At 50.6% G+C, this 12,866-nt stretch overlaps 1 protein-coding gene across 2 annotated transcripts in view; it reads left to right on the forward strand.

The window, feature by feature from the left end:
- FGD5 (FYVE, RhoGEF and PH domain containing 5) overlaps positions 1-12,866 on the forward strand; it is a 110,561-nt gene that overhangs the window by 67,540 nt on the left and 30,155 nt on the right. For both annotated transcript variants that reach the window (XM_044755130.2, XM_070493800.1), the window contains exons 6-8: positions 10,286-10,446; positions 10,719-10,875; positions 11,495-11,582. In XM_044755130.2, the coding sequence (XP_044611065.1) occupies positions 10,286-10,446; positions 10,719-10,875; positions 11,495-11,582 (406 nt within the window). The remainder of the gene's footprint in view (positions 1-10,285; positions 10,447-10,718; positions 10,876-11,494; positions 11,583-12,866) is intronic.

Below are 12,866 nucleotides of genomic sequence, written 5' to 3' on the forward strand. Positions count from 1 at the left end.
CGTGTGTTTCCTGCGCTCGTTGGGGCTGTCCTGCAGAGGTCACTTAGACCTGTTGGCTGATAGCACTGCCGGAGCCTTCTGCATCCTTGCTGAGTTTCTTCTCGTCCTTCTGTCCATTACCAAGAGTGGAGTATTGAAGTTTCCAGCTATGGTTTTTGAATTACGTGTCTCTCTCTTCAGTCCTGTCAGCTTTGCGTCTTACGTCTTGGGGCTGTTTTTAGGGGCTTGTTTACTGTCCATGTCCCTCGCTGAGCTTGGAGCCCCTTGAGGGCAGAGCCTGACTGTCCGTCCCCAGTGGTGTGATATCCAGTACACTGTCAGTGCTCAGTAGACATCTGATGAGTGAGTGATGGCGGAGCCACGCCTTCCAGCCATCCAACCACTTCTTCAGTCAGAAATATTTCCTGAGCACCTCTTGTGTGCCGGGTACTGGGGACGTACTGAGGAGCAACAAGGGGAGGTCCCTGCCGTCCAGGAACTAACAGTCTAGAAGGGGGATGGGCGTGAAGAGGAACAATAATAATACGGTGGCGGGTGGGGGGGCACACCAAGACTGGGGGGTTCAGGCGAGGCACTCTCCCTGGGCTCCTGGGGGCCAAAGCAGGATTCCTAGAGGAAACGTGTCTAAACTGAGACTGAGAGATGGGGAGGAGTGAGCAGGTGGGCAGCAGGCAGGCAGGCTTGCACCTGGCAAAAGGATCAGCACGTTCAGAGCCCCAGAGGCCATTAGAGAGTGGCATGCTGGGAACTGAAAGAAACTCAGCCTGCTGGAGCCTTGTGAGCAAGAAAGCGGTGAGAGCTGAGGCCAGCTTGGTGGGGGCAGAGCAGGGAGAGCCCGACAGCTGTGGCGGGGTTTGGGTTTGATCCCCTGAAGGTCCCTGGGGAGGCATTGGGTGATTCCAGCGATAGGTGACGGTGGACTGGAGAGCTGCCGGCAGATTTGAGGACTATGTGCTTGTTGACTGACTGACTGTGGGGTGCGGGAGAGGCAGAGAGGGGTCCAGGCTGACCCCAGACTTCTGGCTTGCTGGCTAGGCGTGGGGGGAGATGATGAGTTCAGTGTGGGTCTTATTAAGTGTGAGGGGCTTGCGAGAACTTGTGGGGCAGACTCTTGGACCCCATCCCACAATTGCTAATTGAGACACTCTGGGGGTGGGACCCAGCTGTCTGAGTTTTAATGAACCCTCCAAGCGATACTGATGGACAGTAATGTATGACACTCACAGAGATGGTCCTTCAGCTCCAGCACTCTGTGACTTCCTGCCCCCTGGCAGCCAGCACCCTCTAGGACCCTGGTCCCCAACTGTGGCTGTGCATGGGGACCTGGGAGCTTTAAAAAATGTGGATGCTCAGGGCCCACCCCAGACGATTGTATTTAATTGTCTGGGGTGCAGTATGGCCATCGGGTGTTGCAAAGCTCCCCAGGGGATTCCCGTTTGCACCTAGACCTGAGAAGCTAGGGTGGAAGTAGCAGGTATGGATTCAGCACAGTTGTGAGCAAAGCTGGGTGGATCTGAGGGTGACAGCAAAAGTGAAGGAGACCCGGTCTCCTCTCTGCTTGGTTGGAGGGAAGACGACAAACGTGCAGAATAAGTAAATAGCCTGACAATGCAATATTTTGTAAAGCGTTTGCTTTTCAGGCTGGGATGCTTGTAACCCTGCCCAGGTGCAGCAGGTGCCCAGGGAATACCTGAGGCCACAGGATAGACACAGCACATTTTCTAAGAACCTCTGTTTTGCTCTAGGTGCATAATTTTAAATAAATTAAATTGAACATGGCTATATTTTGGGGAATAATGTAAAATATACATTAATTTTTAAGCTAAAATATAAGACTTCAGAGACATTCTGAGATTGGGGTGACTCCTTTCTGGCTGTGACCCAGATTTCTGGAGGCTGTAGGACACTTGAGTCCCTTAGACTAACTGTGACTGCTGAAGTAATCCAGGAGGGCCTTGTGATGGAGGTGGCATTTGAAACAGCTTTGAAAGATCAGCAAGATATGGATCGGATGCCAGAAGCACAGAACAGAGGCTGGAAAAGAGGATTCATATAAAGCAGCACTTCTCAAAGCGTGGCCCCGGGACAGCTGCGGCACCACCTCCTGGAACTTGGAAGAAATGGCAGTTGTCCAGCCCCAGGGCTGACCTACTGAGTGGAAACTCGGGGGCGGGGCCCAGCGTTCTGGGGTTGAGTAGGTCCAGCAGGGAATTTTGATGCCCACTTGGCTTGGAGGACCGTTGGTGTAAGGGAATGAGCCGTCAGCTGCAGAGGTGAGCTGGACCAGCTCCTAAAGGGCCATGAACTCCAGGCCAAGGACTTTAACTTGGCCATGAGGGCAGGAGGGGCCTCAGTGGGTTGGGAGGAGAGTGAAAGCGGTGGCGGGGGAGTGGGGGGGGGCCTTGCTTTTACTCCTTCCCCAAGGAGCCTCAGAGAACTGTTTTCCTTTCTTTTTCTTTTTCTTTTCTTTTGAGGAAGATTAGCCCTGAGCTAACATCTGCTGCCAATCTGTCTCTTTTTGCTGAGGAAGACTGGCCCTGAGCTAACATCTATGCCTATTTTCCTCTATTTTATATGTGGGACGCCTGCCACAGCATGGCCCAACAAGCAGTGCTAGGTCCGCACCCAGGATCTGAACTGGCAAACCCCAGGCCCCTGACTTGGAGCGTGTGAACTTAACCGCTGCACCACCAGGGTGGCCGCTGTTTTCCTTTCTTAAAAATGTTTTGTAACTTACAGTTAAGTGCACAGATCTTAAGGATAGAGCTCAAATTTTAGCGTGTGTGTACACTTGTAACCACCACCCACAGAGAGCATTCCTGTCATCCCAGAAGATGCCTCTCTGCCCTTCTCGAGTCAGTGTCATCCCCCAGAGGTTGCCGCTGTTTTGCCTTCCATCACATTCGAGTGGTTTAGCCTGTTCTTGCACCTCCTGTGAACGGAATCATGAATTATGTATTCTTTTGTGTCTGGCGTCTTTAGCTCAACATAACGTGTGAGACTCGTCCAGGTTTTCATGGATATTAGTATTCCTTTGTATGGCTATACCACAGTTGGTGTATGTGTCTTCCTGTTAATGATCATTTGGGTTGTTTCCAGCTTGTGCTGTTATAAAGCTGCTATGAATGCTCTTGTACGTGTCTTTTAGGGAACACGTGCGCTCATTTGTCCTCAGTATTTACCTAGGAGTGGAACTGTGGGGTCATAGGGTGAGCATAGATTTGGCTTCATTAGAAACTGCCAAACTGGTTTGTAGAGCGGTGGAAGCAATATCACACCCATTCCCAGCGTGGGGGAGCATCGCTTACTCCTCAGGCTTGCAACAGATTGATATGGTCAGTCTGTAACCATGACCATTCTGGTGATTGTGTAGTGGTTTCTTGTTGTGGTTTTAATTTGCATTTCCCTGATGACTAATGAAATTGAGTATCTTTCCATCTGTTTATTAACCATTTGGAAAGTGTCTTTTGCTTATTTTTTAATTGGGTTGTCCGTTTTTTCATTATTGATTTATAGGAGTTCTTTAAATATTCTAGACACCAGTCCAGTTTCAGATATGCATTTTGGGAATATTCTCCCAATTTGTGGCTTCCCTATTCAATTTTTTTTAACAGCTTAACTGAGATGTAAATCTCATACCATACAATTCAGCTATTTAGAGCATAAAATTCAATGACTTTTAGTATATTCACAGAGTTGTGCAGTCATCACCACAATCAATGTTAGTGCATTCTCATCACCCCACAAAGAAACCCCAGACCCCTGAGCTATGACGCCCCGTCCCCCTCCCCTCAGCATCCGTCAGTCTAGTTCCGTCTCTATAGATTTGCCTGTTCTGGACATTTCAGGTAAACAGAATTGTACAATTTGTGGTCTCTTGTCATTGGCTTCTTTCGCCAGCATAATGTTTTCAAGGTTCATCCATGTTGTATCTAGCATGTATCAGTACTTTACTCCTTTTCATGGCTAAATAATATTCCATCATGTGGATATGCCACATTCATCAGTTGATGGACATTTGGGTTCTTTCCACTTTTTGTTTATCACGAAAATGCTGCTATGGACATTCATGTACAAATTCTTATGTGCACATATGTTTTCACTTCTCTTGGGTATTTACCCAGGAGTGCAATTGCTGGATCATATGGTAACTCTTTAACCTTTTGAGGAGCTGCCAGACTGTTCTCCAAAGTGGCTACACCATTTTACATTCCCACCATCATAGTATGAGGGTTCCAATTTCTCTACGTCCTTGGAACATTTGTTGTTATATGTCTTTTCTATTATAGCCATCCTAGCAGATGTGAAGTGGTTTCTCACTGTGGTTTTGATTTGCATTTCCCTAATGACTAATGATGTTGGGCATCTTTTCATGTTCTTTTTGGTCATTTGTATATTTTCTTTGAGAAATGTCTTTTCAAATCCTTTACCGTTTGTTTGATGGACTTTTTATTGTAATTCTGTATGCAAGCCTCATATCAGACGTGGTTTGCAGATATTTTCTCGCAGTGTGCAGGTTGTCTTTTCGCTCTCTTGACGGTGTCCTTTGAAGCACAAAAGTTTTCATTTTGATGAAGTCCAGTTTATCTATTTTTTCTTTTGTTGCTTTGCGTTTGGTGTCATATCTAAGAAAGCTTTGCCTGGCCCCAAATCACAAAGATTTACTCCTATATTTTCTTTTAACAGTTTGATAGTTTTAGCTCTTAGATTAAGACTTTCACCCGTTTGAGTTAATTTTTGTGTGTGATGTAGAGTAGTCCAGATTCATTCTTTTGCGTGTGGATATCCAAAGGTCCCAGCACAATTGGGTGAAAAGACTATTTTTCCCATTGAATTTTCCTGGTACTCTTATTGAAACTCACTTGACCATAAAAGTGAGGGTTTATTTCTGGATTTTTCAATTCTTGTCCATTTATCTGTGTGTCTGTCCTTATGCCAGTACCACATAGTCTTGACTCCTGTAGCCTATAGTAAGCTTTGAAATCAGGAAGTATGAGTCCTCCAATTTTCTTCTTCTCTTTCAAGGTTGTTTTGGCTATTCTGGGTCCCTTGTATTTCCTTATGAATTTTAGCATCAGCTTGTCAGTTTCTGTAAAAAAGGCAACTGGGATTTCGATAGGAGTTGAGAGGAATCTGTACATCAGCTTGGGCATTGTTGACCTCTTGACAATATTAAGTCATGAACATGGGACATTTTTCCATTTACTTAGATTTTCTTTAATTTCTTTCAACAATGTTTTGTTGTTTTCAGAGTACAGGTTTTATGCTTCTTTTAAATTTATTCCTCAGCATTTTATTCTTTTTTATTTTATTCACTTTTCAAATGATTTTCACCTTTTATTTAAAAATAATTTCAATTTTACAGAGGAGTAGCGAGATTAGGAGTAGTACATAGAACAACCAAATTCCCTTTCTCCATATCTGCCTTGTAACAGGAAGTCCAATTTATTATTGTTTTGCTGTATGGTTAGTACTTTTTATATAGTTTAAGAAGTCTTGCCTGCCCCATAGAGAACTATTTTCAAGGTTCCCAAGTACCCCCAGTTATGGACCAGGCCAAGTGAAGTCTGCTAGGCAGCTCGCAGCCTGCCGGTGTGTGTTTGGGACATGGGTGGGTCATGGCTGAAGTTGGTGTGCGTTTGGCCAAATGGGATCCCAGCAAGTCCACTTGACTTTCAGCAGCGACATCGGTAGTTTGACCGCTTGCAAAGAGGAAGACATTCTGGCCCCCTACTGACTGTCCAGCCCGGAGAATGGAGATGCTGTGCCACCCAAAAAACTCAGTAGTGGGTTCGGAGGAGGGGAAAAGGGGCCAGGGTAGCAGGTCCCTGAATGTCAGGTCCCCGCTTCCACTGTGGGTGAGCCTGGGGCGGGGACCTGAGAACTCTGTGAGTGCCCGGAGACTCATCTGGCTGCCAGAGGCAGAGGGGTGGTTCTCACACTGGGGCTTGTCCACCAGGCTGCCCCAGGGTCTCTGAGGTTAGACAGAGAGCCAGGCCATGCTTCTGGAGATCTGAGTTCTAGTCTCCTGCCTTGACCTGAGCAAGTCACCTGCCTGTCTGGACCGTCTGTAAAATGAAGAATTGTACAGAGAAATGGAGAAAGTAAGACTTTGGCATCAGGCCCACTTGGCTCAAATCTTGCCATCTTGATGGCCTTGGGCAAGTTACTTAATCCCTCTGGGCCTAACTCCCTTATTGGTAAAATGGAAATAATAATAATGCCAAAGGGATAGGGTTGTTGTGAGGGTTAAGTGAGAAAATGAATGTAACGTGTTGAGCACAGGATGGCTTGCATGGCAGGAGTGTTCGGTAAACGTCGGCTGGTGTTATTTGTTGAGCGCCTTCCCTGGGCTGGGCGCTGGGGATACAGAGAAGTAAAACTCAGTGTAGGGAACAGGAAGACACAGAAACAAATAATCCTGAAACATGACAGAAGGCAATCTGCACAAACCCTGTGAAGAAGGTATTTGTATCCCCATTTTGCAGCTGAGGAAATTGGGCTCCGTGGAGATGAAGTGACTTTCCCCAGCGCACACACAGACAGTTGTCTACATAGATGAGGAGTCGTCTCTGTTCTCCAGGGCCCTATAAGGTTGGCGCAGGGACTCCACAAAGAGCTGGGGAAGTGATAGGGTGAGGGTTCCCCAGATCGGGAAGGCCTTGGGTGCTCAGATGGGTTTGGGTTGGACCCTGCAGGCACTGGAGCCAGTCAGTTCTTCCTCTGTATTGTCTCTAGTCCATCCACTCTCTCTATCCCCATGACCGTCGTCCAGTCCTGGCTCTTTACTGCTCTCTTGGACGGCTGCAACGGCCTTCTCACTGGTCTCACTCCCATTCCGGCCACCTCCAGTTTCTTCTAACAAAGTGAACTTTCTAAGACAGATATTTGCCCACATTGTTCCCCTGCTTAGCACCTTCAGTGGTTCCCTGTCACCCCAGGATGAAACCCAAGTCCCTTAAAAAGCCTACAGGGCCCTGTGGAATGGGTCCCATGCCTGACCCTCCAGCAGCATCATGTTCCGATTCCGTGTACTTCTTGCCAGGGTATACACACGCACATGTGCACACACACACACACACTGCACCCAAACCATGCTGAACTCAGCTCCTCTGCCAGCTCAAGGTCTTTGCACATGCTGTCCCCGCTGCCTGGAAAACTCCCCCTGTTTTCTCAGTGTAGGCATTGGCTCCCTCCCAGAGCTAAGCCACATCTTCCTGCTGTGGTCTGCCACAGTCCTTGTGCTTTTCCCCACCGCCACATTTGCACTGCTGTGTTGAAATCATCTTTTTGCTCATCTCTTTTCCCCCAGATTGTAAACTCCTCCAGGGCAGAACTGAGTCTCTCCTGCTCCCTCTCCCCACTCAGGGCTTGGTGCAGAGTAGGCACTCGGAATACTTGTTGAATGAATCAGGGGATGAAGGCTGAGTATCTTCCTCCTCCTGCCTCCCTCTGAGGTGAATGCCAGGACCCCCAGGTGCGATGATGGCCAGAACTATTGAGACAGCGGAAACCGTTCTGGGAGTGAGGGATGGTGCGGCTGGCACTCAGCGCTTCCAGCTGATGCTCGAGCTTTAAGAACGGATGTTTGTGGCAATTCTGATTATGCTCCAGTTTTTGAAATGAGTCATGTTGGTGATGGCCATCCCACCCGTTGGGACTGAGTCCATTTAGTGAGAATTAATTACAGATGAGCAGCCAGCTTGCAGAGCAGTTACTGTCCAAGCTCCCTGGAGGGTGATGCAAATGTGACCGTCAGTCTCGTCTTTGCTTGGTCCTTCCTTCTCTCTCTCCCTTGCTCCCCCTCTTTCTGTGGGGCTCTGGGTCTGGGCATCACAGTGACTCGATTCTGGTCTTGACTCCCCTGTGACTTACTCCCCTTTTCTGTTAAGTAAGGGTCCTGCTATCAGTCAATCAGCAAGGGTTATAAAATTCTCTGTGTCACAAACTCTGCTGGACTTTAGAAATAGCAGGAAACAAAACAGAACTGGCCCTGTTCTGACGATGTCATGTCTAAAATATGGTCATAACTGCCATGGGAATAGCGCTCTACAGTTTACAAAGCAGTTTTAGATATGAGGCCTTATGCTACACTTGGTGGTACTGTTAGCCCCACTTTACAGATGAGGAAACTGAGGCTCAGCTTGCCCACGGTCACGCAGCTACCCTTACGGTGCAGCTGGACTTGGCCCTGGCACAGAGCTGAGGAGAGGGTGCACTGCAAGCCCCTGTCAACCAGTGGCCCAAGTAAGAGAGATTCTGGTGCTTGTCAGGATGTTTTCTTTCTCTCTCTGGGATGCCAGGGCTGAGAAGACCCTGCAGGGCTGGGGGCTGCAGCCTAAACATGGGGACTCACAGGAAAGAGGAGGAGGACCCTCCTGCCCCATGTCAGCAGAGAAAGCGTCACTTGAGGTTCGGAAGGACCCCCGTGCCCCAGAGCCAGCCATGGGCAGAAAGAAGACCTGTCCCTCTGGCTGCCCTCCCGGCCCAAGTGTGCTCTCACTGTAGTTCCCCTCCCCTCCCCTCCAAACTGTGCTTTCAGGAAGGGCCGGGTCGCTCAGGCTCTGTGAGGTTCGGTTTCTAATTACGGCTCAAGCGTGTGGGCTCCACGTGAGGACGCACGTGCCTCAGCCCAGAGAATCCGTTCATCAGTTCAGGATTCAGTCCCGAAGAGTTTCTGAGCCTAGTGAGGGCGCTGCAGGTTTCCCCAGACCTGCCAGTTGCACCAGACTGGGGCTGGGGAGGGCTGGAGAGGGGTGGCTGCAGGCAGGAACCAGCTGGTCCTCCGTCCTCGGGACTGCAGGCCAGTGTGGGCCACCCTCCCCTTGTCCTTCCTGCGGTTCCCGGCAGAGCAGGTTGCGGCTACAGGAGGTCAGCACCAGACAGGATGAGGTGTTCAGGAAGTGGAGACCTTTGTAGCCTCCACATCTGCTGTCCCCTGTCCCCTGTCTGGCAGCGTGGGCAGCCTCTTTACAGATGTTCCGGGGGCAGAGCACGGGGTGGCTCCCTCATCTCTGCCTCATGTTCCTTGTCTCCCTCTCTCCCTCCTTTCTCCCCTCCTAATCTCCTTTATCATTTTTCTTTTTCCCTCTTTCCGTTTCTCTGTCCCTGTCCCACCACCCTGCCTTTTTTCCTATTCCTCTCCTGTCACCTCTAGCCCCCCCTACCCCCGCATACTCTTTTACTGGGAGGGAGGAGACCATAAGGGCTTCCTGGAGGAAGGGCTGCCCATCCTCTCAGCACTTTCCCGTTTCAGGTCTCTGTATAAAGACACCTTTCTAGTGGTAAAAACTATTCAGCAATGGAATTAACTGTCTTGTCCAGTAATGAGTTCCCTGTCAGGGAGGCGATCAAGCAGGCAGAGTGATCGTCCTTTCTGAATGTTGTAAAGGTGACTTGACCTTCCTGATTTGGGCTGGACCGCATGACTTTGATGTTCCCGATGCGCCTTGCTCCGCAGGTCAGGGTAGTTTCAGGATAGTCCTTGCATTTAAAACTATAGAACTGGACCTCATGTAAGAGCAAGCGTATTTGAAAATCAAATATTTTTGTTGTGAGGAAGAAGTCTTACATTCTTTGTAATTTTAATGTGTACTAACCTTATTTTAATTTTTAAAGTAATTGATCATGGTACAGAAGTTTTAGAAAACAGAGATAAGAAGGAAAAAAATCATTCCTAATTCCATACCCTGAAACAGCCACTGTTTGCAGTTTATTCCATTTCCTTTTAGCCTTTTTCTTCGTTCATTTTTTATGCAGCTGCGTTAGGGTGGGAAAACAGCTTTGTGCCTCTTCTTGATTTCTTAGCACTACAACAGGAATATTTGTACACAGTCAGCTCGTCACCATTTCTAGGACTGCTTGCCACACCGTGGAGGGCATGCCTGTGATTCCTTTAGACTTTGCTTTCAAACAACACAGCACGTGAACCTCTTCAAAGAGGGCTAACTGTAATACAAGAGCTTCTGTTTCTTCACAGAAGGAATTACTCAGCTTCTCAGCCGTCTTGTAGAGTTTGGGCAGCCCCCAAGTCCCCCTAGGCAGGGGGAGGAAGGAGCCTTTAAGCCCTGTGAGCCCTACTCTGTGCCTGCAGTTGTCAGGTCTCCTTGGGCGTCAGTTGCCTGTGGTCACCAGGTGCATGTTACCACCCTGGTTTTACAGGTGAGGATGCTGGGTCTGCAGACGCTGCCTCAGGCCCACGCTGCCTGTGTGTAGGTCAGGGCTCCAGGGCCGCAGGGGAAACTGCCAAGGAGGACTGTGGGTAATGGGCCAATTGGGATTTCAGGATTTCCACGAAGCCGTCCTGAGAGCCTTGGATGAGATGGACCAAGAGGGCCAGGACGTGTCGGCCAGGGAAGAGCTGAGGCGCAGCCTGAGTGAGCTCCCAGCGATCCATGACCTGCACCAGGGGATCCTGGAGGAGCTGGAGGAGAGGCTGCTGAACTGGTGAGCGTTCCGCAGATTCCTGCCGGACTTCTGTTGTGTTGGAGGGTGGGGCGAGGGGTCCAGAACCCAACTGCATGAAATGGTGTCTCCATTTGACTGCTTGGGAAGCTGAGGCACAGAGATGTTAGGTCATTTGCCTGAAGTAAAACATGTGTGGGAGGGTTGAGCTGGGATCCCCATCCAGGGACGTGACTCCAGCAGTCACCCTCTAACACTGTGCCGACTGGTCACAAGGCTGAGTTCTCGCCATCCCGTCTCCCTCTTGGCTGCAGGGAAGGCCAGCAGAAGGTGGCCGATGTCTTCCTGGCCCGGGAAGAGGGGTTTGACCACCACGCCACCCACATCTTGCAGTTCGACAGGTCCCTGAGTCTGCTCAGTGAGCACTGCCTCCACTCCCCTCAGCTGGCAGCTGCCGTCCGAGAATTTGAGGTGGGTCCCCTGGTCCTCTGAGAACCTGCTCGAAGGATGCAGGGGTCGGGTGGGTATCAAGGGGCCTAATGCAAATCAGGGTTTCTAGGTGGGTCTGAGGCTGATGGGCAGAGGGGAAGACCTGGCTGGGGGAAGAGAGGGTGACCCAGCAGTGGGGAGAACCCAGAACATCCCCTGTTGAGTGATCAGTGACAACTTGGTGAGCCCCAGCCATGGGGGGTTTAGTGGTCATTCTCCTATCCCAGTAGAAAAGCACAAAGCAAGCTGAGACCCTAGCGATGGGAGTGACCAACAAATGGCCACCAACTGGGGATCCAGTTATTGGGCAGAAAGATGGGCGGCTTTTTTCTGTTACTAACACTAGATGCAAAGCAGGGGCTGGGAGAGGCTTATTGCTGACTGTAGCACAGACTGTGAGCCTGAAGGCATGAACTGTCACAGCGGGGCGGCGCTATCCGGGGGGCCCTCCTGGAGGAGGGGAACCTGGTTTTGGAGATGGGGAGAAGCTCAGCTTGGCCAGGAAGAGGTATGGAGGGGATAGTGTGTGTGGGGTGCCGTGAGCCCGGTGCCCGGCGGCAGGGGTCTCTGATGGAGGTTTGTCATTCCCTCTCGGGAGCAGCGGAGTCTGCAGGGAGGCGGTCAGCACGTGAAGCACCGGCTGCTCCGGGTGGTCCAGCGCCTCTTCCAGTACCAAGTGCTCCTCACAGGTGGGCCCCCGGGCAGTCTCGGGCACGGAGGGGCGCGGGGGGGCAGCACCTGAGGAGGGCGGGGGTGACGGGCAAGGTGTAGGACCACGGTCTCCCCTCCTGGCTGGAAGGGGCGGAGAATTGCTCTCAGTTCCTGCCTCTCCAGAGGTGCCAGACCCTGCCGCCACCTCTCCCCCAGCTGAGCTTTGGACCCCTGCTGCCAGCTTGGACACGTCGTCACGCCAGCGGCCGCCTCCTGTGTCTTTCTGCAGCCCCTCCTGTCCTAAGACAAAACTCAACAGCTCCTCCCGCTCTGCGTTTTTCTCCCGTCTCAGCACATGTCCTCTCATTTCACTAAAGCTGCCTTGTCACCACAGCCCTCCTTGTGGCCCAACCAGTGGACATCTGCCTGGACCTGCTGGCCGTCTCTGTGACTTTGCCAGTCGCTACTTCCTGCTTCTCAAATCCCCTTCCTCCCAGCCCTTCTGTGATAGCCCTCACCCGGCTCCCCCCACCTCTCTGACGGCTCCTCCTCTGTCTCTGCTGACGGCCTCTCTTCCTCCACCGTCCTGTAAATGTCAGTGTTCCTCAGGGCTCAGGCCTAGTCCACTTTCCTTCCCTCTCCACACACTCTGCCCGGGGAATGTCATCCCCTCCCCTACCTCCACCTGCCAGAAACACCCACACCTCTGTCCTGAGCTCCACACCCGTTTGCCCAACTGCCTTCCAAATGGACAGAGACCCCTGCCTGCGGAACCGATGTTCCAATGGGGGAGGCAGACACGCACACGTCGAGATATGCATGTGGCGCATGCAGGTGGTGACCAAGCCTGTAAGAAAAATACGTTAGAGCCAGGGGACAGAGAATTCATTCATCTAATTCAAATGTTTATTGAGCGTTGACTGTCCCAGGCCCTGTGGTAGATGCTGGAGACAGAGCAGTGATTAAACAGGCAAGCTCTCTGACACGTGGAGCGTACACTCTCACAAACAAACAGAGAAATAAAAACATCATATGCACTGAGAAGAGCTCTGAGGAAAACAAAGCAGGTTTGAGGGGGAGGGGAACAGGGCTCTGTGTTAGCTCCAGTGCTCAGGGAAGACCTCTCTGAGGAGGTAACACCGAATGGAGAGCTCAGTGAAGGGAGGACATGAGCCATAGGAAGATCTGGAAGAAGAGAGTGCCAGGTAGAGGGAAGAGTGAATGCAAAGGCCCTGGGGTAGGAACAAGCTTGACATGTTCAAGAGAGAGCGAGAATGCCAGGGTTGCCATAAGGAGTGAGATGGAGAGGAGCCAGCCCACAC

The sequence above is a fragment of the Equus asinus genome, chromosome 21, assembly GCF_041296235.1.
Source record: "Equus asinus isolate D_3611 breed Donkey chromosome 21, EquAss-T2T_v2, whole genome shotgun sequence".
NCBI lineage: Eukaryota > Metazoa > Chordata > Mammalia > Perissodactyla > Equidae > Equus > Equus asinus.